This window comes from Chamaea fasciata, unplaced genomic scaffold (genome assembly GCF_029207755.1).
Source record: "Chamaea fasciata isolate MVZ Bird 193981 ecotype frontalis unplaced genomic scaffold, bChaFas1.0.hap1 SCAF_5, whole genome shotgun sequence".
Taxonomy (NCBI): Eukaryota; Metazoa; Chordata; class Aves; order Passeriformes; family Sylviidae; genus Chamaea; species Chamaea fasciata.
Genome location: NW_027094090.1, coordinates 61,657,123 through 61,682,835, shown reverse-complemented (window position 1 = coordinate 61,682,835; position 25,713 = coordinate 61,657,123). Strand labels below are relative to the sequence as shown.

At 41.1% G+C, this 25,713-nt stretch overlaps 1 protein-coding gene across 2 annotated transcripts in view; it reads right to left on the bottom strand.

The window, feature by feature from the left end:
• Nucleotides 1-25,383, bottom strand: part of CRY1 (cryptochrome circadian regulator 1) — a 39,720-nt gene extending 14,337 nt beyond the window's left edge. The window contains exons 1-2 of one of the 2 annotated variants that reach the window (XM_066183981.1): nt 24,894-25,383; nt 2,208-2,316 (exon numbers count right to left, since the gene is read on the bottom strand). In XM_066183981.1, the coding sequence (XP_066040078.1) occupies nt 2,208-2,316; nt 24,894-25,051 (267 nt within the window). In that variant the 5' untranslated portion in view covers nt 25,052-25,383. The remainder of the gene's footprint in view (nt 1-2,207; nt 2,317-24,893) is intronic. The other variant, XM_066183980.1, reaches the window with a different exon arrangement.
• Nucleotides 25,384-25,713: the final 330 nt, after the last annotated feature.

The window sequence follows — 25,713 nt, the reverse complement described above, 5'->3', positions numbered from 1 at the left end:
TAAAACCACTGTCTGACGAATTGCAGCAGAAAATTTTCTAAACCCTTCTTTCCTCTGGCTTTTTGCAAAGAAGACCATAAAAAAAAATGTGTCCAAGACACAGAGTCACGTCCCTAAGAGAGTCAAGAAACTCTGAGACAACTGCTGTGCAATGTGAATACACCCAGAACACATCAGCATGAGCCAGGCAATTAGAAGAATCATGGACACAGATCATTTTGTACATACTCATACTGCTGAACCATTTCAGCAACACTGATGCATTAAAAAAATTAATGATTGTTTCAATTCTATTTTCCTTCACGAGCCAAGCCCAAAGAGCTAAAGATAGAAAGCAGACCAGGACAAATTGAAGAGGATGAGGCAAAAACAAGCCAAAACTTAAATGAATTGAAAGAGCTTAAAGGTGTTTGAGGTCTTTTGTAAGGATAAAGATAGATCAGCGTTCTGCCTTTTGAAGGAATTGTTCAGACTGAGAAAAGGAAAGCCCTACCAAGAAACAGCTGTGATATGTTCATTCCCAGGAAATCCACAGCTGCTGGCACCTGTGATAGGGCTCCTGACACCCTGATAGGGCCCTGCAGAACTGCCACTATCTCCTACCTTAGGAGTTAATGACTTGACTGAAGTTATTTTTCCAGACTTAACTGAACTTATCTTTTCCACGTGTTCGTTCTTCAGGGTCAGGATCACTGCTCACCTTCGAGACATTCAATAGGGATGATCTGAAAAGCTTTGTTCAGTTATAAGCCCTTCACTGTACTGCAAGTGTCTGATGTGCAACTACTGCTCTGGCAAAAGAAGTTGTGAGATATAATTACAAGACATAGATGCATGTTCCAGGCAGGCTTCAGCCAAAAGTGAAAAAATCCTCAAGAGCTTTCAGTAACTTGTTTGAGCATAGAAGATGTCCTGAAAAGCTCCTCAGTGAACCAATACATGATAAAGACACTAACTTGAGGGACCAGAAGATATAGACAGATGTGAATGTTCTTTTTTTGATTGCTGTACACTATTAGAAGTTATTTTAATTTTCTTCACAGCACTGAAATTAATATTCTAAAAATGTGGCAATCCAATGCTGCCAGGCATAGAAAGATCAGCCTAACAGCAAAATCTGAAAAAGGAGCTGTCAAAGTAGCCACTAAAGTATTTAAGAAGACTTGTCACAAATTCAGAAGGCAAGGAAGACCTTTGCTCCTGTTTAAATGCAATCAAACTAAGTTTGGCAGACATATACAACAAGCTTGAATATCTGAGGGGCTGCAAACAGCAGCTAATGGCACAGTACTCCTCCAGGAAATTCTTCACTGAGGGGAAACCAAGGAAAGACCAGTAGAAGTATCATCCAGTTAGCATTTCACAAAAGCACGATAATGAAGATGGAAATGTGAGTTTGGGTTGAGTTTTCAGATTAGTGTTGAAGACCTGGGAATAAAAATAATGAACATGACCTCTTTGGAAAAATGGGTATCTCCTTTTGCCACACCCCCCCCCCAGTCTTGCTTGTTTCAGTCACCTCAATTCAATCATTCTGAAAAACTCCTCAAATCAATTTGCCAAGTGCTCTTTTTTACTGTACTATTATAGTATTACTACCTTAAACACACTATTATCCATCGACAACATCTTACTATCAGTAACAATCACTTACAGCATTCATTTTTTCAGTAAGACCATTTCCCAAAAAAGCCTAAAATTTCTTTGACCAGAAATTGCTTTTTAGTTACACTGTGCTTTTAACAATCTTACTACTAGAAAAAAGCTTGTTAAATCCCCTTTCATGGCCAAAAAGCAACCAGTGGATGTTTAGCCTAAATAAAACATTGCTTTTACAGGTCAGGCTTTGAACATGGATTCATGTGCACAAATTTTATTTCAGTTCTACAAAGGAAACCTGTAAAGGAAAATGTTGTAATATACAGTACCTACACTTAGCAAACCATTTGAAATCAATTCTGTTTCTGGAAAGAAAGAAACAAAAGCCAGTAAAGTGGCAAAGCAACTCAGCTCAGTCAGTGGTATGTATATTAGAGAAGAAAAATTCAAAACTAACACAAATAACCTTAATGAGAAACTGCAAGGATAGATGAGTATTGGCATGAATAACTTACACTGAATGAAACAGTACAAGAAATATTCCTAGCTGCAATTAGTTTGTTGGTCATATTTGTGGATAGAAACAACAACTACAAGGCGGCATTTACCTTAAAAAGCCTGGGGAAAACATCTGCTGGCTGTCCACGAATAACAAACAAACGTGAATTCAGTTTCCGTAGATTGGCATCGAGATCCTCAAGACATTGAAGCAGGAATCTGGAAGAATTTAAAACGACATTTATTTTCTGAGGCAAACCAGACAATTTTACAATAGAAACAGGTAACTAAGAAGAATAATCAACAACAATTATCAGATCTTGAGCTCTTGGCGCATATTTTAGTGATGCATGCATGTTCACATCCTAATTACGCTTGGCTTACAGTGGTATGACACCATGTAATATCTTCCACAATACATAATTCATAAAAACAAACCACACTGTCATTTCAGTTTTCCCCTCAATGTTATTCAGCTCTGGAATGGACTAAAACATACTCTAGTCTTAACTAAAACTACAAGTGTCTTGTCATTCTAAAGACAGAAAACCCCTACACTACAGAAAAAAACCCAACAAACAAAGAGATGATCAGCTGTTGGCACACTGCTACTAAACTCAATCCAAGCCCTTCTTTCAACACTGAACTGTTACTAAAAACAGCATGCCAGAGGAGCACACAGTCATGACTATCCCTCTGGCTTTCATTTATAGAAACAGCCCTCTATATAACATATGCATCTTGGCTGTAACCTCACCTGCATTATTTAATGAGAAAATTAGCACATCAGGCAAAAAAAATGGGGGAGAATGGGGCGCTGCAAATCCACAAGTGTTCAAAGGAAACTGGTAGTTGCACAAAGAATGTTGAGACAGGTTCACATCCACTAAGATTTAATAGTAGATATAATAACTAAAATAACTCCAATGGTGAAAGTGGTTTGGGGAAGAAATAAAAACAAAAAAGAAAGAGGAAAAAAAAGAACTCTACCTTGCAGCCAGCTGGAAAGAGAAGTGCTAGGGATCCCCAGATGAGTGCCCTTCCCCTGGATTCTCTCCAGTCTAACAAGTGGCTTCTCCATAATATTTTTCTTGTGGTCAACAGGTTGAGGGAGGTGATCCTCTCCCTTTACTCTGTCCTGGTGAAGCCAGTTCTGGGCTCCCTAGCCCAAGAAAGACCAGAAACTACTGGGGAGGGTCTGGTGGAGGGCTACAAAGATGATGAGGGGACTGGAGCATCCATCTTATGAGCAAGGGCTAAGAGAGTTGGGCCTGTGTCGTTTGGAGAAGAGATGACTGAGAGGGCATTTTATCAATTCATACAGATATCTTAAATGCAGTGTCAAGAGGATGGGGCCAGAATCTTTTCAGTGATGCTTAGCAACAAGACAAGGGGCAACAGGCACAAACTGAAACATGAAAGTGCATCTGAATATAAGGAAAAGCTTTTTTGAGGGTAACAGAAGAGTGAAACAGGCTGCCCAGAGAGGTTACAGTCTCCTTTCCTGGGTATATTCAAAACCCATCTGGACATGATCTTGTGCAACCTGCTCCAGGTGAACCTGCTTTAGCAGGGACAGTTGGACTAGGTGATCTCCAGAGGTCCCTTCCTACCCCAACCATTCTCTAATTCTGTACTAACAATATACATTTCACCAGAAGCTGCTCAAGCCCTCTCAGCCATTCCTTCTTACAGCGCTGTTGGCACTCAGCAGAGCACATGCTGATCGGGGCAACTGCTGAGTCAGTGCCTGCTGGTCATTAACTTCTGTGCTCACACATTATTGCATCCCCTGCCATAAACCACAAGCTACACCCAGAGGGGGGAAAAAAGAGGCAATTCCCACAGTGCAGTCCACACCTCCTGAGAAACCCTGCTGCAGTGACAGTGTGCAGGTGCAAGGGCACAGAGATAACACAACCAGAGCAGCTGCCCGAGAGCAAGGCAGGGGAAGCAGTGCAGGACAGCTGGGGACTGCGCCTGCTGAGAAGGTGCACAGCCACCACAGAAGGACAGCAGCACCTCTGCAGGTGCCCATGGGGTTATTAACACAAAGGCACTAGGCAACCAGGTTCACTCAAATCAGGAGTTCCAATGCCCCTAGATGTTTTTAAGATGAATCCTATAAACTAACCAGATACAATGAAACTGCTACACCTTCCAGGAGGGATGAAGCATGATTGCTGTAAACCTGCCAATATCCATTTTCTAAGTATTTAGCAACATGTAAATGATGCCCGCCTAACACACATTGCTCCCAACTTTACATGGGGAAAAAACTTATTAAAAAAAAAAAAAAACAAAAAAACAAAAAACCATCTAAAAGGCTGGGAGGAACCTCCCCTAACTGCTATTAAATACCTAAAATGTGTGGCTCACTTGACCTGAAAGAGTAAGAACAGGCCTCTTGGCAGCCAGCATAAAAGAATACAATGGCTTCTTGGCTGGAAAACGATGTCTTGATGTTTAATGACTGGAACAAACCAAAAATGCCTAATTTTCTCACTTTGCTCAGCTCTGTTTTGAAAAAAGAAGAAACTTCTCTATACTGATTTAGTTAGAAACCATGCAGGAGTCATTTTAAGAATCAGATGACAGTTGCATATGCTTCTACCAGAGAGAACTTGAGCCCCATTTTCCAGGACAAAGTCAATTCCATTTGGACTCTGAAAATTACAGCTTCTTTTATTTTGGGTTTGTTTTTTTTTTTTTTTTAAACCTGGAATGACAGACATTATTCATTAGTCTCATCCATGTGAATCTCACTTTCATGGAGCATGTGCATCCACAGATACTTCACAAATCACTAGGAAGACAAACTGAAATACTGTCCTGGATACCTTTGGAATAGTCTAGGGGGTCAGGAGGTTTTTTTGTGAGTTTGGTTTTAGTTGCATTTTTTGGGGGGAGGGGGATTTGTTTGTTTGGGACTTTTGTTTTGGTTTGGTTTTTTGTGTGGTTTGGTTGTATGGAATTTTATGTTATTGTTACACTGGCTTGTTTGTTGTCTAAACTCATCTCACAGAGCAGAGGGGAAGGTTATGGAAAGAAACTGGTGACAAAATATTCCTAACTATTCCTGTATTTCAGGAAACTTGATTTTCTCCTATTGGCATTTCAGTTCCCTCCATTACCTCAGTCTCTTTTCTTCCTACCTGACTGACCACAGTATGTAATTTCTAGTCTGGACTTGGCACAAAATCCTATTCAAGAAGATAACATGCACTGACCCAGTCTCCAATTCACATCCAAGATCCGTAACTTGCCCTTAATACTGTTTAATCTCTATTTGTTAGTTCCCCAAATCCCCTCTATTATCTCTCTTCTCTCTCACCACACTTCAGCATTTCCATTTTCATAAAACTCCTTCAGGTGCTTAACAAAAATAACAGTGTAGACTCAAACTGTTGAATATATGTAGGAAGAGAGCAGGAGGATGGCCAGGGGAGACACACACTCCCCCTTACTTCAACAAAAACCAGAACAAATTAAAACCAGCCCAACCAGCTTGTGTTGCAAGACTCACAGAAAGCACATCATTCAAAAATAACAGACCAAAGCAAGCCCTAGTGATCCTACAATATCTGGAGTAACAGCAAGGTAAAAGAATACTGCCTCTGACTTTCAGAACATACACTCAGCCCACAGTTACTCAAAACAAGTATGCCATTTATTAATTGCATTTGAATCTTTCAGCTGAACCAAATGTGTTTTAACAAAATGTGATGCAAATAATTATTCACCTCTTTTGTTTTCATTAACTCTGTTTATGCTATACCACATCTAAAGGCATTTTTTCATTAAAGTGTTAATAGAAGTCATTTAACATAAAAGCCTTTACACAGATTTATAGAATCACAAAATAGTTTGGGTTGGAAGGGACTTTTGAAGGGTCGTCTAGTCCAATCTCCCCTGCAAAGAACCTTGTTCAATTAAATATGAACCTTCTCAAACAACTGCATTTAAAAACATACCTTACCAAGAAACATAATAATCAAAAAGACTACTTGTCATAAAATTTTAACCTCCTCTTTTTCTCATTAGCACCCCTAAAACTTGCAGAAGCAGCACAGCATCTTCTGAATGGTAAATTAGTCTATGAATTGGAAACTTCCATCTCATAAAAAGTATTTCTTTTCAGTATATGAGCTCGAGAGGCACAGTTTCTTCATAGCAGCTATGAAGCAAGAGCTACTAGGCTTGAACTCTACTATACTTTATACCAGACTCTGGCAATGAGAAGATATTGAAATCTCTCCCTACAATAACAGGTCACGTTTCTGAGCCTGCAGTCTAAACTAACTTTTTTACCTCAACCTTAAAGTCAATGGGGAAGCACCTTTTTTTTTTTTTTTTTAACTTTGAATGAATTATACGAGCCATAGGACTTCATGAGAAGACACAAAAAGGATGCCCAGATAATTTTTATCAGATCAGAGCATCAGCCCAGTTTTCTCTATGAGGTCAAAAACATCCAACACCATTCCTTGGGCAAACCAGAAGGAAATGTTCATTAATAATTTCACAGTAGCAAACGATGTGAGGTACATGCACGACTGACATGATAGAGGAAGGCAGAAAAGACTTACAGACTTACTTATTCTAACATGGGGAAGATGCTGATGCAAAGCAACCTATCTGCAAGCAACATTCCTAGAGAGCATTACACACATTTTGCCAGAGATATCTAATTATGATATTCAGAACTTTCATGAAAGCTGCTGAAGACTTCATTCTTCAAAGACAAGCACATAAAATCTCAGCAGTTGACTCCAAGAAACTCCACAAACTTTCCCTGCTGTCAATCATACAAGGTATGCTTGGGGTCTATAATAAAAATTAATTGCCAGAAACTGGCAATAATTGCATAACACAGTTCATAATTTTAGCCACCATGCAACAGAAGGAAACTGATACCATCAAAGTAGCTATTCAAAAACTTCAATAAGTAATTGTTAACACAGTTAACCATTAACAGAATGACCTAAAGCGAGCACTATATCAGGCAATGTTCCTGGCTCTGCACTATTAACATGATTAAAGACCATACAGAGAAGAAGTCAGGAGGAGCCTGTTAAAAAGGGAACACTTTTATTCAGGGAGGAGACCTGCAAGGATACCTAGAGACACACTATTTAAGGCTACCCTTAAGTCTTGTTTGGGGTTATTTTTAGGAGTAACAAGCACCCAGAAAGCACAATTACATATAAGCAGCCTTGCCAGTACGAAATGAGAGCAGTTGCTGGGAACTGAGGGGACTTAAAATGCAATGACTTCTCTTGCAGGTGCCATTGTCATCTGAAAACGCTAGCGCGCTAAACCATTAAGAATAATTTTTCTGAACTAATCCAGATTCTGAATTTAACCATTAGCAGGAGTATTAGACTGCACAGACACAAAAAATATAGGAATTTAGCTAGGCTTCCTCATTCTGAGGGGAAGTTGAAGAATTTGAGTGAAAAAGAACAGTGCTAAAATTTGTTCTGTTCGTAAGTTTAATACTTTTTACCCACGACTGGTTGACTTCCAGCAATCCATCCAAACTTACATTTAGCCTCTCTTTTTAAATACCTTTTATCTATCCACTAGTCCTCACACCAAGCGACTGATTCCCATCAATAGAAAAGCTATGTCAAACAAGAGACTCATGTTGTTACGGGTATTTGATTGCCACCCAGACTTTATCTATCAGAATTATCTCAGGCAGCCTAATATCTGCTAGCTCTATTACCCTGTTGAATTGTTTTTTCCAACAATGCTATCAGATAATCCCCCTTCATCTTTCAAAGTTTAGTAGAGCTGGATTCAATACAAAGAAAGAATATTACACACTGTATAATACCATTCACATTTTATTAGAGGGAGTAAAATTTACAGCATTAGACCCAAATGGAGTAATCACACAAATCATGCACCATTTATTTCTCTTTAGAGAGAGAGAGAGAGAAAGGGAGAGAGAGCACTTTTCTTTCACACATACTTTGCCGTATGTTTGATTAGGTTATAAGGAGATTTCAGTATAAGGCAAATATATGCCTCGTACTAATTTCAACAGGAATCACGATGTGAATACCAAATCAAAAACCAAAACAGAGTATGAGGCACTGAGAAGTATCTCCAGTTTGATGTCCCTTTATACAGATATTTAGTATTTTACCAGTATATTTTCCTGTTTGATTGTCACCAACTAATGTATCCTAGTGCAAACAGCATATTCTTATGAAACTGTAAGAAGATTAAGCTCAGACAGGATTTAAGTGTTATGTACACTCCACAGCATCCTTTGGCAGCCAGCCACAGTAGTATTTTCCTGTTACCAAATCAAGGTCACAGAGGCATCCCTTATTCTACCACACTATGTCAACAAGTCCCACATCCAACTTCCACATGCTAAAATGGTGTACAATAATACATTTCATAAAGGCATTATCCTTTGAGCTTATACACAAGAGCAGGAAAAAGTTCATGTTCTTCAACTCTAGATACTTAAGTGAAGTAGCTGTGGGAGTTACTGATCTCCTGCAGGGTTGCTCTACAGTCAGCGAAGAAAAAACAGCTCCTTTAGAGAGCAATTCAGGACTACAGCATCTTTCATAACTTAGTATAGCTGATTCACTTGCAAAAACAAAACCAAACACTGACCATGAAGTGCATCACTTGGCTTTTTTCCCTCTAATATTTCCTACTGTTATAATCTTTAAGTCAAAGCAGAGCTATGATGGAGGATGAATGCAAAATACATCCAAGCTCACGTACAGCTGTAAAAGAGGTTCAAGGAAAAAAAAAAAAAGGAATTCTTTGGAAACAGATGAAAGAAAGGGCTTTGAACAATAATTAAGAAAAAACCATGTTTAAAATTTAATCTCACCAAGCTAAGTCCTTTTGGGCGCATCTTCTTTGGCACGAAGGAATAAAGACCATTTCAGATATGGAGTGGGAATAAAACATAAACCACAGCAAGCAATACTGCTTTATCAGGAACAACAAACTCATTTGAATCAAACCTAGCTCACATTGGGCACAAAGCTAGTATTTCCTTACATTCCACCCCTCATTAATTTCTTTCCAACTGAACTAATTTTTCAAGGATAGCATTCCCCAAAGGAAGGAAACACAATTTTTTTGTCCTGTTCAAAGGACATTCATAATCTCCCAAAGATGAAGCTAGCAGGGTAATAGGCAGGATTACAACCCTGGACTTTTGGAGAGCTACCTCTGGCTGCTTCAAAGACCAACTTGGGGGAATCCCATGAGTTAAGACTCCAGAAGGTAGAGGGGTCCAAGGGAGCTGGTTAATACTCAAGCATCATTTCTCCCAAGCTAAGGACCAAGGCATCCCTACTAGTAAGAAATCGATTTAAAGCATCACAAGACCTATATGGATAAGCAAGGAGCTTCTGACAAAACTGAAACACAAGAAGAACGTTTATGGAATATGGAAAATGGGACAGGCCACTTAGGAGGAATAAAGGCATGTTGTCAGAGTACACAGGGATTTGACAAAGAAGGCTAAGTCCATTTCAAATGGAATCTAGCAAGAGATGTCAAGTGTGACAAGAAGGGCCTCTTCTACACATTTCCTACCTTTTGCTACAAGTAGCAAAAGGAAGACTAGGGAAACATGGGCTTAGTGCTGGATCACATGGGTGCCCTGGTGACAAAGCATACAGAGAAGGCATAGGTTCTGAATGGTTTCTTTGCTCAGTATTTATTGCTAAAGCCAGACTTCAGGAACCTCTGAGCATGGAGGCAAGAGTGAAAGTCTGGAAAAGGGAAGATCAGATTAGATATCCTTCAGTCAAGCTTGACATTCAGAAATCCATAGATACTGATGAGATGCACCCATAAGTGTTGAGGGAGCTGACAGATGTTACTGCTAAACCATCTCCCACTCTCCATCATTCTTGAAAAGTCACAGAGAACAGAAGTGTATGGAAGTACCAGTGCAGGTTAAATGCTGTCCTGCTGAAAAGTCGCTCTGCATAGAAGGACCTGTGATTCCTGGTGGACAACAGATTAAACCAGGAGCCAGCAGTGTGCCCTCCTGGCCAAGAAAGCCAATGGCACCCTGGGATGCATTAGGAAGAGCACTGCCAGCAGGTCAGGGGAGATGATCTCTGCTGGTGAGGCCACATGCAGAGTGACATGTTCAGTGTTGTGGCTGGGCATGCTGGGTTGTCCACTTCCAGAAAGACCAGGAGCTAGTGGAGAAGGTCTAGGGGAGGGCTACAAAGTAGATGAGGGGACTGGAGTATCTCTCTAATGAGCAAAGGCTGAGAGAGCTGGGCCTGTGGAATCTGGATAAGAGATGATGGAGAGGGGATCTAATCAATACATACAAAGATCTTAACGGGGGTGTCAAGAGGATGGGGCCAGACTCCTTTCAGCCATGTCCAGTGACAGAATAAGGGATGATGGGCACCAACTAGAACACAGGACACTCCATCTTAATATGAAGAAAATCTTTGCTGCAGGAGTGACAGGTCACTGGAACAGCCCCCAGAGTGGTTGTAGTCCCCTTCCCAGGAGATACTCAAAACCCACCTGGACACATCCTGTGCAACCTCTTCTGGGTAAATCTGCCTTAGCAAGGGAGCTTGGACTTAATGATCTCCAAAGTCCCTTCCAACCCCAACCATTGTGTGATTCTGTGAAATAGCATTATGAAGCTGGTTCCCATTTTGTGAGCCATACATCACAGCAAATGTTGCATTCAGCTTCTATGAAGTCTGGATCTTAACTTCACATTCAAAGGGCACCCATTACTCACCTAAATTATTCCCATATAACTTGAAACTAACATCTCAAATTACTTCATGTTACAAAGGTCAGCCTGCTAGTGATGGAAGACTAACAGGCTCACAGCTTCCTAAATCTCTTTCTCTTAGTGCCTTCTGTTCTTTACTGTACATATTCTGTGTTGAATTTTTTCTAATCCTCTCATTCCAATCTGATATATCAAAGTCTTCATTATTTCACTTTAATTCTTCATGCCTGTTCTCTCCAGAGAGAAACTAGTTGGATCTAAAAAGGAAAACCAAGAGCAAACAAATTGTACTGGAGACAACTGGGGATATATTACCTAGAAACAAATTACAAAATTAGTTACTTGAGAGTACAGATATGGTCATACATAAATTTAAACCACCTTATTCTCATGTATCCAAGTTCTCTTATTTAAATTAGCAGCTCTTAAAGCTTGATGTAATTAAACGAGAGCTAGCCTGCTTTATAAAATATTTCAGCAATCTAAGCTGTTAATTTCAGCAATCTAAGTTGTCCATGAGAAAGTAATAGCTAAAGTTCATTTCAAAACAACAAACATGGTAAGGGCACTCCAAAAAGATAGTCTTGCAATCTGATTCTGAAGGACAGATTTTATACTGCCCTTCATTTACTTTAATAAAACCTTCTTCCTCTCCTGAAATTAAAGTGACCTCTTTAAGGTTACAATTAGTGCTAGTAAAATTTTGCAGTTTTATGTTTCCTAGAAATAAAACACTAGCTTAAATAAATATTTTTCTCAACTACACTGGATAAATTGCAAGTCCTTAAGGTACAATTCCATCATCTCTGGCTTCCCATATCTCAAAAAATCTATTAAACTAATAGAAGAAAATTAAGGATAGAGCTGAAATACTTTAGCAAGCATGGAAATTGATACAAAGTTTGGAAAATGGAAAAAAATATCCTGAAGTTATTCTTGGAAATCTTAATTAAAATTGACTGAAGCTCATCCTATGGTGGCCCAGCTTTCAGCATTGTCTTAATTTCCCATTGCTACTATTATGAGTCAAAATGCCAACATTTTCTGAACTCGTCTTTCAAAGCTGAAATTAGTCATTTATAGCTGAATACAAGGTAAACTTGATGAAGATGTATTCAGGGTTTTGAGTAATAATCATATTGAAAAAAAAATTACCCCCCCCCCCCAAACAAATAACTGAAACACAGATTTGTTTATCAAACTGCATAAATCCTGCAAACATCCACTTTTCCTCAACTATATCAGTATGTGGGCAGACTGATGGAGGCAACTCTTCACCTCATGCTGCAGAGGCTGACGCAAGAGATGCAAAGAGCTCAATCACATAAGTCCTGGAAAACAGAACTGAAGTATAGCTCAAGACACAATAGATGAAATAATCCAAATAATCTCTAGATAAATGTGCCATCTTCATCTGCCACAACTCCAGCACCTCTCTGCAATACTGAAGGTCAGGACCAACAGGTTACATCACTTCAAGTAACTAAACTGATCTTAAAAAGTTACAAAGTACAGTTAAGTAGAAGAGTCTGATAACTAAGGAGTGATACTCAGTCATCTCTGCCCAAGTCATAGTAATTTAGATAAAAAAATTATTTTATGAAGAATGAAACTTTCACTGTAACAACTGTACTTTTACATTTTCCCCATCTACTCATTCCTTTAAGAAGACAGAAGTGGATTTACAAAATTGACTTCCTAAACACCAGTGACAGCTTTTTTTATTGCTCTGTCGAAAGAATAAAGGTAGACAATTGGAGAACATCCTTTTATACAGAATCACTGTACTTTTTTCCAGTCTGCTTGTGTGAGGATTAGAATTAATAGCAAAAGAGAAGACTCAGCCAACAACACTGCCAATTAAAAAAAAAAAAAGGGAAAGAAAAAAAAAAGGGGGGCAGGCACCAAGCCCACCTTCTTGAATGTGGATAAATTTTGTTGGAGACAACTAGTTAGTATAAGAACAGTGGAATATTAAGAGAAACTGTGAGCATTCCAGAGGAGTGATACTCATAGAATTATAGAATATTCTGAGTTGGAAGGGACCACAAGGACCAATGAGTCCAGCTCTGGGCCCTGCACAGGACAACCCCAAGAATCACACCATGTGCCTGACAGCACTGTCCAAAGACTTCTTGAACTCTGTCAGGCTTGGTGCTGTGACCACTTCCCTGGGGAGCCTGTTCCAGTGCTCAAGAAAGATTTTATCTTTTCTGAGAAAAAGGTGGTTCTCTGTTTAAGTCTAAAGTTATTTCTATAGACAAAATTTATGGGGGAAGATTTGTAGGCTCCAAAATCTGGAAACATAATTACCAATGACAGGCATTATCGTTATGCAAAACCTTCAAGAAAAAAAAAAAAAAAAAGGAAAAAAAAGTTCCCCATTAGAGGTCACCCTGAACAGAAAAAAATCTTATTTGCCTTAATCCTCCTATATTCAACATCAGGGGGCAAGACCACGGGGGCGGGGGACAGAGGGGAAGGAGGAGCCCACACAGCCCGCAGCTTCCATTGTTACGTATCTCCTAACCTGATCATTTCCTTATAGCACTTTCAAGAAGAACATTTCAATATGAATCAACAAAAATAGTTTCGCAAAGTAGGTCGTTGCTGCAGCAACCAGGCGGCTGTTTGGACTACTCCCTGCCACAATGACCTACTTTTCCAGTTATATGTAACCGTTGTAGTAAGATCCGAATTTTCCTTCCCTATGGAGCCGCTCTGAGAGGATTCCTGTACCACAGCTGAACTTTATGCCTAACAGGGACAGAGAAAGGCTTCATTTGAGCAGGTACAAGCAGCGGGTCGGTTCTGCTCCTCCTCTGTGTTACAGTCAAAAGTGTCGATGGCTAAAGGTTACATGAAACCCAATACGCGCTCGGAGCTCAAAAGTGCCCGGGCAGCGCTCGGAGCCGAGGAGCTGATAAAGAATGGAAGGGAAGGTGTGAAAAGGAACAGGCGCTGGTGAACAGCGTGTCCCCCGCCAGACTCGACAGCTGGCACCAAACTCCGGCACAAACAGCCTGTTCTGTACCACCATCCAAGCACAAGCCTTTATTACAGGTCTAAACAACACTACATCTGCATAAAAGAAAACCCCCGGTGAATTGCAGGTAAAGCTCACGTGTTTTTAAACCCTATTTAACTCTGCCTGCGCTGGAGAGGGGAGACAGAAAGGTACCAAACAAATCCAGGAAGAAATGTTGACAGTTACATAATTTCCTGTTTACTGTTGCTGTTAAAAGCACTGTTTTTCCTTATAACAAAGAAAAAAATCACCTCTTAAACTAATTAAGGAAATAATTATCTCTGTAGAAATAAGACTACAACACTTCAAACATCAATCACACTGACTTGTACTTAATATTTTTTGATCAATGTATTCAATCCCAAGTTCAAAAGCCTCCATTCAAGGTGAAATTAAAGAGACAAGCACAAGAGACAAACATTTCCAAGCAAAAGAAAACCCATTCCAAGAAAAGGCAAGCTAGGCATTACCATATTGTACACCATAATTAAACCCCAGACAACAGAAAGCTTCTGACAGATAATACAGCTCATATGATGAAAGCAGAAAAATGAAGAACACACAAAAAAGCTCTCCAAAGCTTACTTTATACTTTAAAGTATACTATAAATACTTAGGTCTTCTAAAAATTTCTAAGTCCAGCAGGAAGAATACTGCAACTGCTGACAATATAGTGCTGCCAGTGGAAAAGTTTCTGGAATTTCCCCACACACCTTCATTTGGGAACAGGCCACTTACAATCACATAACTGTTCCTGAAAATCTCATACCCTTCAAACAAAAATAGTAAAAAAAAAAACCAAAAAAAAAAAAAAAAAAACAAACAAAAAAAAAAAAACCAACCACCCAAAAAGCCTAACAATTATTTTCACTTTACCACTGCACTTGACAAGCCATAGAGCAACAGCTGGAAAGGTAGGATCCTGGAATAAAGACAGACTAATAGAAGAAAAAAAAGTGCAGAACTATGAAAATAGAAAAGGCTGCTGCTGAAAGAGTAATACACGACTACTAGTAACACTTTCCAGTTTCAAAGTGTGATTTCCAATGCCAAAAATTCAAGCTCCATTGGGCTGTCTCATATGGAAGCAGTAAAGAATTGGAGTAAAAATTTCTTCAAGTGCTGCAAATGCAGCATTTGAAGAATTTTGCTTTGACAAACACAATGTTTCAGTGTTGGCACTGAAAAAGAGAGGTTGGTGGAATTATATTAAAAAGAATGCAAAGAGCCAAATTCTAAATTGTAAAAATAGAAACATCCAGATTATCCCCCACAAACTCAACATTTTCTTCATGGTTTAGAAGAAAAACACACTACTGCTGAAATAAAGTACTCCTCAACAGTAAATTTATTGGCAAGTAGCTTACAGAAAGGAAATTTCAGCCAAGTAAAAAACCCTACTCACTGAAAAGCACCATGACTATATGATTATTATTTTACACAGGTCTCCTCAGGTTACGAAAACCTTGAAATAAAAGGGGAAAATACAAAGCAATTAAAGCAGAAGTGTCAATATCACAGCAACTTACAACTTTTTCCTTTGGCATAAAATGAATACTAGATGTTTCTAGGTCATACAAGTGAAAGAGTATGCTAGAGAAAAAAAATAAGAAATTGAAGTCTCTTGCAGAGATTTTAAGGAAGCATTCATAGGATTTGGAAGATACTGTGCAAGAGCAGTAAACAGCAAATAGTTACACTATCTAAAAAGAAACAGGGAGAAAGCAAAGCAAACTTGACCTTACCAGGCCTGTCATCTCCTGAAAAGTAATGAAGGAAAGGCACAGGAATTATCCCTAGGCAACACAAATAAAACAAATAATTCAGATGCCATCCTTGGCTTGATCACCCTCATTAAGACTTGGGATGGTTTCGACTTTTTGAGTTCACCAATAGCAAGACTTACAAAGAATAAAAATGAAATGCAACCCCCTCCCCAAAGACCCTTCTGAAACCTGTATGGCAAAAATCACTGTCTAGAGTATTTTCTTTTAAATGCATGTCTCAGTTTTGCAGATGTAGTCATGCTTCTCCCATGAGACAGGAAAAAAAATATTAGGTAATCTCTGCTAAAAGCCACGATGTTTTCTTCAACTTTAAGACTTTCTTAAGACTTCTAGAAAAAAAAATGAGCTTGTTTAGTCTCTAGAATACAAAATATGAAGGAGAAAGAATGAAAAAAAGATCACTTGATGTCACAGGATTTACAGACAGAAAATTTCAATGCAGAGGAAATTCTACAGAGAACACAGCACAGACAACATTTAGTCCATTCTTCAATGAATCCAATATATTAGAAATAAAACCAGTAGCTATTTTCAGTGCCAGTTGCTCTATAAAATGCAGTATCACAGTTCTCCGTACACTTGCCCAGGACTTCAGAACTGCACAGATTGTGAAATTGAGGTGAGTTGGCCATGGTGTTCTGTATCTTCAATACACAGCAAAACTGCAACCATTCAGATCATGATCATGTTTTATGAACTATACAAGGCATGAAGCAACAAGCAGCCTACATGAACAGGTTACCTATTTATTTATTTCTCTATCTGATGCAAATAACCCTATTTTTGTTTTTTTTCAAAAGCTTTCTCTCTCAATTGCAGCACATTTTACCCCTCACCGACAAGGTCAGTAGAACTCTGGCACTGAGAAACAAACAAACAAACAAACACCACCAACAACAAAAAATTTGCAAGCACTGAACTCCATAGGTTCCTTACTGTGAAAAATAAAGCATTTCCTAGGTCACGGATTTCATACTTTGGATAGATAACAGATAGAAAAACCCACGTTTTCCTTACAGGAATTGTTCCTAAGTAACTTTTACTGTATATATTTAATCTCCATCACTGAAGAATTAATAACATATATTCATACTTCACAACTTCCCCATCTGAGTGTAAACAGAATTTTTTCAACATTTCTAGTTTTAATTCTGAAGGGATAAGGCTTTGTGTTTTGAAAGGGTACAAACCCTCAATGCAAGAATTTTACAGCCTTTACTTTATGTCTGTGAAAGAGCCACAAACATACAGATGTTAAAGAAGAAATGCATGAGAATGAACAGGAAGGGAAATGCTTTTCTATAAATTAAGAAACATTGAGATAAAGTAAATTTCTAAAACAGGTCCAGAAAATTTCTCTAGTTTAGTTGTAGGAGGAAGCAATACATAACACAAAAGCAAAGGTGGACATCACGTGCCGGCCAATACAGAAATTAGATATGCAGGATGCATCCTAACCAATGTTCAATGGAAGAAATCCCTTCCATCTCTGATAAAACTGAACAGCTTTTATCTTACTGCAAGAAAGTTGTTGCACTAGCAGTTTTCAAAGAGATTTGAAGCAACAGTTTGACACCTGAATTTAGTAATTTGCTTCCAAAATGCTGAGTATTATGAAATTCTTATTTCCTACCCAGATTTACCAACATTGAATTTCAGATCTTTAAAATACTAATGCAATTTAAAAATAAATAGTTAAAAAAAAAACAAAGTACAAAAATCACAAAAAAAGAGCATATTTTAGGAAGCTCTGTTCACGGCAGCTCATCTACTGTCTAAAAGCTCATGTGTTAGTTTTTATTATCTCCATTGGTAACTGGAATGCCCTCTGATTTTTAACTGTTCCAACAGTATAGACATCCATGCAGACTTTTGCCACAGCCATCTCCACTTGCACACTTGAAACAGAACACTGAAATATTGACCTGTCCTTTGCAGTCTATCCTTCACCTCCACTGAAGCTTTATTCCCTTAGAAAAAAAATCATTTACACTCACTAAACTCCAAAGCAGTGAAAGCAAATGCTTTATGGTGACCTGAAAAACAAATAGAGGCTTCAGGGTTAGAAGAACACTGCAATTAGAGCTCACCTCTTGACCTAGATTGCAAAGAACATGAAAGCCAAAAGTACACAGAAGCACAAACTAACCTTGCTCCATGTTACATTAAGAGTTCTGAGAAACCTAAGTGAAATGTATTGCACCAAAATACGATGAAGTTCTTAACTCAGTAATCCAGTCCTTTCCTAGGGGTAACTAAAGGTATGGCTGTTAAACCTACTGAAATGTGATAAGCAAATTACTAAGCCTACGGAACACAAAGCCACCATACTCTTACACTACCTAAACAACTCACTCATGCTCAAGCTGACTTCTGCCTTTTTAGGTCACTATGGGAAAGTCACAAAATTCCCCAAAAGCAAAGGGTTTCTTGCAGTATGCAAGTTCATGACATCACAGACTTTAGTGTGACTTCTACACTGAAAAAATGGCCGACTTTGCTGGCAGCCTGACCTTCCTCCTATCACAGGTTATATAACTAACCTGAAAACCTGCCAGGCACTGACACACAGTATGGAAAAGAACCACTTCTGAAAATAAAGGCTTCCATGCTGTAGGTCAACTGCTACAAACTGAAAAGTTCAGGCAGTGCACAATGATAAACAGGCTTTTCTGCAATATTTGCATAATATATTTAAAGAGTAGCTTCTGTTGGTCGGGATAAAGACATTTTCCCAAACTGGAGGAGAATATATTTTATTGTATTAAAATGGCCAAAGGAGAACGATAATACATGAAATAACTGGCTTAGAAGAACTGATGCAGAATTCATTGGCACTGCCACATACTGATCAGTTAAGGGGAAAAAAAAAAATCTGTATTCTTGATTGCCTAAAAAAAGCTGCTTTCACATTCATCACAGATGGTGTTTGTTGGGGGTTATCGCCCTCCCTGTTTGTGACCAGAGCAGGAAATACTATGAGGTGTGGACAGATTACCTTGTCCTACTCAAATAAAGAATATGACCTGTTGGTGGTTTTGTGAAATGAAACAAAAATATATTACTGCTCCCAAGAGAAGGAAGACTAAAAAAAATCCTACAGACTTGTTTGAAACCACATTTCTCCGTTAATACTCAAAGTCCACATGCTATTACATATCAAGAAGACTTGACCCAGCTCTTCTCTGGACATCCTCAAACCTGGAGATTAGTGATGTAAAACCAGGTGTCTAAAACCTCTAAATTTCTTAACCTAAGGAATTAAGACTCCTTCAAGATCAACCTTAAGAGTCAAAACCCAGATTGTAGTAGAGATGCTCACTATAATTCTTCTGGCCTACAGTAACTGCTGTTTGGGAAAACCAACTTACTGAGCACAGTTCAATTTGCAGTACCGCCTGCTGCCTCCACACCAACCCGAGCAGTCTTCCTGTCCAACTGAATAACAGCTACACTACAGAATCTGGTGATACAAGCTCATTCACCAAAATACGGAAACAAGCACAGTGCAATTTCTCAGCTAGCACTTTCACATTCTGACAGTCTGACAAAAAAGAAAGCACTTATTTTCCTGGCACAGTAAAAAGGCAAATACTTATTTTCAGCAATATTGTTTCAAAGGGTGCCAACAAAGGGTAAGCCACAGAAGAAACCAATAATCCCCTTCCAAAAAAACACCTGGTGGTTACTGCAGACATGAGCAATTCAGGCTAAGAGTGATATGACCATTGTAATCTGACTCAAATCCATATTGTCACTGAAAGAAATGGTACCTGCCCTTCCCACTCTTTGCCTCTTCACTACTACTACTACTACGGTGACCTTTTTGCTGGCACAATCTACCACAGGGCTAATCCCACCAAAACTGGTAATTAATCTCTTTTGGACAGATTGATGAGCTAAACTGGCTCACCACAGGGTTGTGTGCTATCATAAAAGGGTGGAACCAACCCTTTCATCAACAGTGCAGGATTAAATCCATGAGGACATACGTCAGTGTGCTTCAATGACGTAGTTTGTAAATCACAGGGCTAGATCATATAATATAACACAAATTATAGAGGGAGTTGCTAAATTGCAGGCACTTTTGGGGTAAAAAATGGTTTTTGTGGAAGAGAACAGGTGAGCAGCCTAGGCGTGTGGCACTGGGGGGTTTGTCCAATCTAACTGGAGGTACCACAGAGCTCCCATATGAAAATGCAACTTCTGGAAACAAGCTACAGACTTTTCCCAGATGAATCACCCGCAGTTTAATGGGCTGGGTGAACAGAAGCTCTCCCAATGGCTCTAGAGCTGAAGCCACTCCTTAGAGGGTAGGATGGGTGCACGGCCAGGTTTTGGTATGGGGGGCTACAAGGGTGGCCTCTGGGAGAGGCTGCTGGAAGCGTCCACCACGTCTTTCCAGGCCAGTGCCAGAGGGCTCCAACAAGGACCTGCCGCTGGCCAAGGCAGTGCCTCTGGGATAATCTGACAGGGGGAAAACGTCATTGCGGGGGAGCCACTGAAACCAGAGGAGAATGAGACACAGAAAGAAACAACTCTGTGGGCTCCTACGTTAGGGAAGAAGGAGGGGGAGGATGTGCTACAGGCACCAGAACAGAGATTCCCCTGCAGCCTGTGCTGAAGACCACTGAGAGGAAGGCTGCCCACCTACCGCCCATGAAGGACCATGGCTGAGAAAACATGAGTGTGAAGAGTCTTTTCCCTGAGAAAAAAGGAGCAGAGACAACATTTGATGAACTGACCAAAATCCCATCCCTCTGTGTTCTTTGGGGACAGGAGGCAGAGAAAATGGGATTGAAGCTGAGCCCAGAAAGAGAGGAAGGCACTTTAAGAATTTAGGTTATTTTTTGTTACCCTGTTCTGATTTGGCTGGCAATAAATTAATTAATTTTCCCCATGATAGTAATGGCTGAGTGATCACTTCTTGCCCTTATCCTGACCCACAAGATTTTTGTTGTATTTTCTACTCCCTGTCTAACTGAGGGGAGTGATAGAGTACCTTTGGTGGGCTTCATGTCAAATATTTCATAAATCAAATAGATTTTCATTCTACGTGCGCCAAAATAAAGACTTAAAGGGATGTTTTCATCAGGGAAGTCAAACATTTCTGTGCATTCCTCTGATAAGCATGTCACCAAAATTAACAAAGTATAATATGCAGATTTTGTCTGCCCGAATTACAGATATGAAACTCAAATCACTCATAGATTAATTCTATTAACAAACTTTTTACACCAATCCCACATCGAACAAACACACCTCTATTGGACAAACCATACCTATGTACGCTGAAACTGTAAGTATATTATCAAAACCAGATGCACAGAATAGCAAAATTTAATAGATACTATAGAAAGATGCCTAAATATTAATTTTTAAAAACAATTCCCATGAATTGCAGTGATTGTCCTGGAAATTAAATCCTTTTTTTTCCCCTCAGGTTTTAATTTTTCTTTTGCTTGAAATTTGAGCGTGGGAAAAAGAAGATCGCCTCTTTTCTTTCTCCAAAATCAACACCACTATGTGCCATAAAAGCAGCAGCTAACTTTGAAGGATCTTGAACAAATCACTATTCTCACAAAATCTAAGAGGTTTACAAAACAAATTCTATTACTCTTATTTTAAACGTGAAATCTGTTCTCTTCAGGAATGGTAAAAAAAAAAAAAAAGAAAAACAAGGATTGGCAACATTAGATTATTCATCTTTATGAAATTAGCTGCTGCACACCAGTGTTTTAGCTATCACATCAAAGACAGACATACACACTCAAAAAGACAAACTAAAAGTAAATTATTACCCACGGTAAATCCTTATGCAGCAACTAACAGAATGTCTGCATTTCTTTTTTGATACTGTGACCAATTGCCACTTTGTACTAAAACCGGGACTAAATGAAACTCTCCCTCAGGTGATGTTGTTAAGCGTGAGGTTCCATCCTCCTTAATATGGAAAAGTCCGTGAGCACATACAAACACATTTTTTCAGAAGTAGGTAATGGTTACTTGTTGGAGTACGCAAGTTACATTCTTTGCCTGCTTTGTTGACACAATTAGATGCAAGCTAATTCTGGTGCCTAACGTTTAAGGGCAACTGACAAAATTTTAAGAGAGCTTTAGTGTGATTTTAGCATTTGGCATCTCCCTCCACCACTTCTCCATCACCTTTTACTGCACCAAGTAACTTCTCTCTCTCAAGTGTTGATCTGTGAACAACACTGTGAACTCATCCCATAGAAAAAGAATGTCTCAATGAAAGCACATCTTCATTTATCTGACGGCTTGAAAAAAGGAACAATAAGAAGAAACAGAACAGAACCAGAAAAAAATGAAGTGAGCTGAGGGAGGTCCTGGCATTTGTTACGTAGCACTCACAAATTTAGAACAGGTGGGCTGAATGCCAGGAGAAAGGAGGTCAGTAAGACCATGTGACTGCTTTGTAATTAGACTTGCTCAATAGTGCAATTACACAAAAATATTAGTTCCTGATTGTTACATGACTGTTTAAAGAGAAAAGTTAATTAGAAAGCACCTATGTATTAAAGGTTGCTATTTACCAGATTTCACACACGTTTGTTAATATAAACCCTAATTGGTGACCCTGCAGAGCGACAATATTCTAATAAGAAACTAAACCTCCTGGTTTCTTGTGTTCTTTCACCATTTTTTCCCCACGTAGCTTGTGTTAGTCATAGTTTGACAGAGAAGGGCTTTGCCCAGGGCACTAGGACCACAAACACTTGGTGTCAGTCAACTCAAATTAAGAAAGGACCACTGTAAATTCACACCAGGAGGTTATATTTGACTCATCCTCCTAATGCTGAAGGGCTTCTGCTCCCAGTCTCAAATAAAGTGTTTTTGACTAATTCAACACCCTACTCAACAGGCATGTAAAGCAACAATTTTGCTCATAGTCACCAAGTGAGAAAGTACATAAACTGTTTTATCATTAATTATAAGTGCCAAATGAGACTAGCAAACCAAAAAACTGCATCATAGACGTTGTGTATACTTATTGGGAACGTATGTGTCTGCACTGGTTAAAAAAAATCTCATTAAAACCACTGGAACCTCAAGTGGATTCATACCAAAATAGTAACTGTCCATTTAAATAACAACTTATTGAGAAGAACCATAAAAAACATACAGCTTTAGCAGCCAGTTATTCTATAAAGTTACTGTGCTTTTAAACTTGAAAAGAACCTGATGATCTCACAAAACCCGGCTATGCAGGCAGCAAAATTTCCTACTCAAATACATGTGCAGCACATGCCTTGAGGGTATTTGAGTACCAGGAGATTGCTTGAGGTGCTTTGGACAGGAGAGCTGTAATCCAACCCAAACTCAGTCCCTCCAACTAGCAACTAAAACCAGGTATTTTTCTCCAAATGCAAAATGCAGTGGAAGGACTAGTTGCCTACTGAAGCACTGAAAACACTGTTAAGAGTAAACTAACCAACAATATATCACACGCAGATGTACTCAAGGACTCTATTAGCTAACGATCATATTACACAGTCATTGAAGAACCAGGGCAATAGCACTGAAGACATGAACTTCCTCCTGCTAGAATCAAAGTTCACATTTGTCTATCATTCCTAGCTCAGAGAATACAACCAAAAACTGTTCAGCATTTCAACTGCAGGGCACATTAGAGACCTGTGAAGTATTCTTACGACATGCGATTTCCTTAACACTTCAAACTTGTGCCAATTGTCCACATTCTTTTGAAACTTAAGTATCTATTCATGTTTCATCCACAAAATTAACACCTCTGAGCGTCTTCATGAAGGTAAAATGTAATGCAAAGAAACAAAACTTATCCCTTCAAAGCAAAAACGATTTAAAGGCTCTTCGAAATGTACATCATGAGTCTCAGAAAAGGGAAGCGTCTAACAATTATTTGTAAGTTATTTTTGTCAGTGAAAATGAGATAACCATCAAGTTAAAGTTCACCAAAAGCATCTTTAGTATTTCTCTCTTGAAAACAAGAAGAATGTAAGGAAAACCTCTCAAACTCTCAAAAAAAGCCCCCAAAACCACCAAAACCAGAAACCTAAAATCTCCAAAAGTAAGTTACCTGTTGGTAAAGTATTTAATAAGCTAGGATACAAATTATTAAATCTGAAAGGAATAATCCTTCAAGTGAACTCAACTGAAACCTGAAATATCTAAACTTTGTCATTCTCCTATGACCTAGTGTTAAGCAAGTTTCATTGTGCTTGTTCCGTAATTAGCCAACTTCTCAGCATTGTAGCCTGGGCAGGCTCAGTTCACGAGCATTTCAAGTTCCTGACATTGGAGGGACACATGATACACAAACTCTACTGCATTATCAACCACTTCATAAGGGTAACAATTTTCAGATTCCTAGTGATGTTTTAACTAATCTCACATGACAAGCATGCACCGAAGTCCTATTAACCTCTGCCTTATTATGGCACGCATTTAGCATGCAAGCGTCAGTCAGAGCTCCACAGTAAAGTTCATTTCTGTATCGGGCAGGGAGGAGAATCACAGCTGTCTTGACGGTGCAGGAACAAATCTGCATGGTCCGGAAAGGGACACTGCACACCAAGCCAGCCAGAGCCCAAGAAGCATTCAGACAACGCTCTCAGGCACACAGCGGGTTTCTCGGGGCTGTCCTATGCAGGGCCAGGAGCTGGACTCCGCGATCCTCCTGGGTCAGTTCCAACTCAGGATATTTTGTGATACCCTTCCGTGTAGGAACGGTACTCTGAGAAAGTACTTCTGAACTAAGCGAGCAGGTTCACAGTTTCTCCAGGACGGAGTCGCCCTGAGGTTCCCGGCCGCCCTGAGTTCCTGAGGCGGTGCAAATCCCCCCGGGCTGCTCCCCACAGGGTTTTCCGCCCGGCAGCAACTCCGCTTTGTGCTCCAGCGCTCGGGCACGGAACCGCCGCCCACGGGAGCGAGCCCAAGCGGCCCCGGGGAGCCACAGCCCCCCGCCCCGCACTCTGCCACGGGCTGCCCGGGTCCTTCTCCCCGTCCCTCCCACGTGCGCGGCGGGAGCCGCAGCCGGGCCGGCGCTGGGCTGGATATGTAACACCGCCGGGCCCGCGGGGAGGGCGGGCGGCCGAGGGAAGCCGGCGCTGGCGGCGGCCCAATCGGGCGCGGAGGGGAGGGGATGGCGGGGAGGCAGCGTGACCGAATACATAACGCGGGGATTAGGGCCCCCGCAGCGCCCCGCACTCACCGCCACCTGTTGATGCCCACGTTGGAGGAGCCGGCGAACCAGGGGTCCAGGATGTAGACGCAGCGCACCGTGTCGGCGCCCTGGATGCATTCCCGCAGCGCCGGGTTGTCGTGGAGCCGCAGCCCCTTGCGGAACCAGTGTACGGCGTTCACCCCCATGCCGGGTGCGGGCGCTCAGCGGGAACCGCCGCCGCCCGCGGGGCCGCTCATGGCCCGGCGCCGCCGGGCGAGCACGGACGGGCGGCGGGGCGGCCCGCGGGGCCTCTCTGCGGACGGCTCTAGGACCCGGCGGACACGGCGGGAGCGGCCGCCCGGCGGGGACGCATCACCCCGCGGAGCCCCCGCGCCGGGGAGAGCAGAGACGAAAGGTGGGAGCGCTGGGTGCGGCGGTGTCTGCGGGGAGGTGACGGCGTCCTGCCCGCGGAAAGCGCCGTCCGTGCCCGCTGCCGCCTCCTCGCCGCTCGCCCTGTGACTGCGCCGGGCGCGGGGCTGCGCCGGCCGCTCCGCCCCGCCCCCCGCCGCTCATTGGCCGGCGCCGCTCCCACGTGACCGCGGGCCCTCACGTTTCTGAGGTGTGTTCGCTGCCGGCGGCGCGCGGGGGAGCCCCGGGCGGGTGGCCGCGCGGCCGCGGCGGGCGGGAGGCGGCCGGGAGACCCGCGGCCTCGGCGGGGATCCCACCTGCCGGGGCGGCGCGGGGTCGGCGGGCCGCGGCGGCGGGGGGCGGGGCCCGGCTCTCCGCCACCCCCCTGCGGCTCGGCGCGACGGGACCCGGATGAGCACGGGGCCGCGAGGCGGCTCTCGGTGGCGCCGGTTCCGCCGGG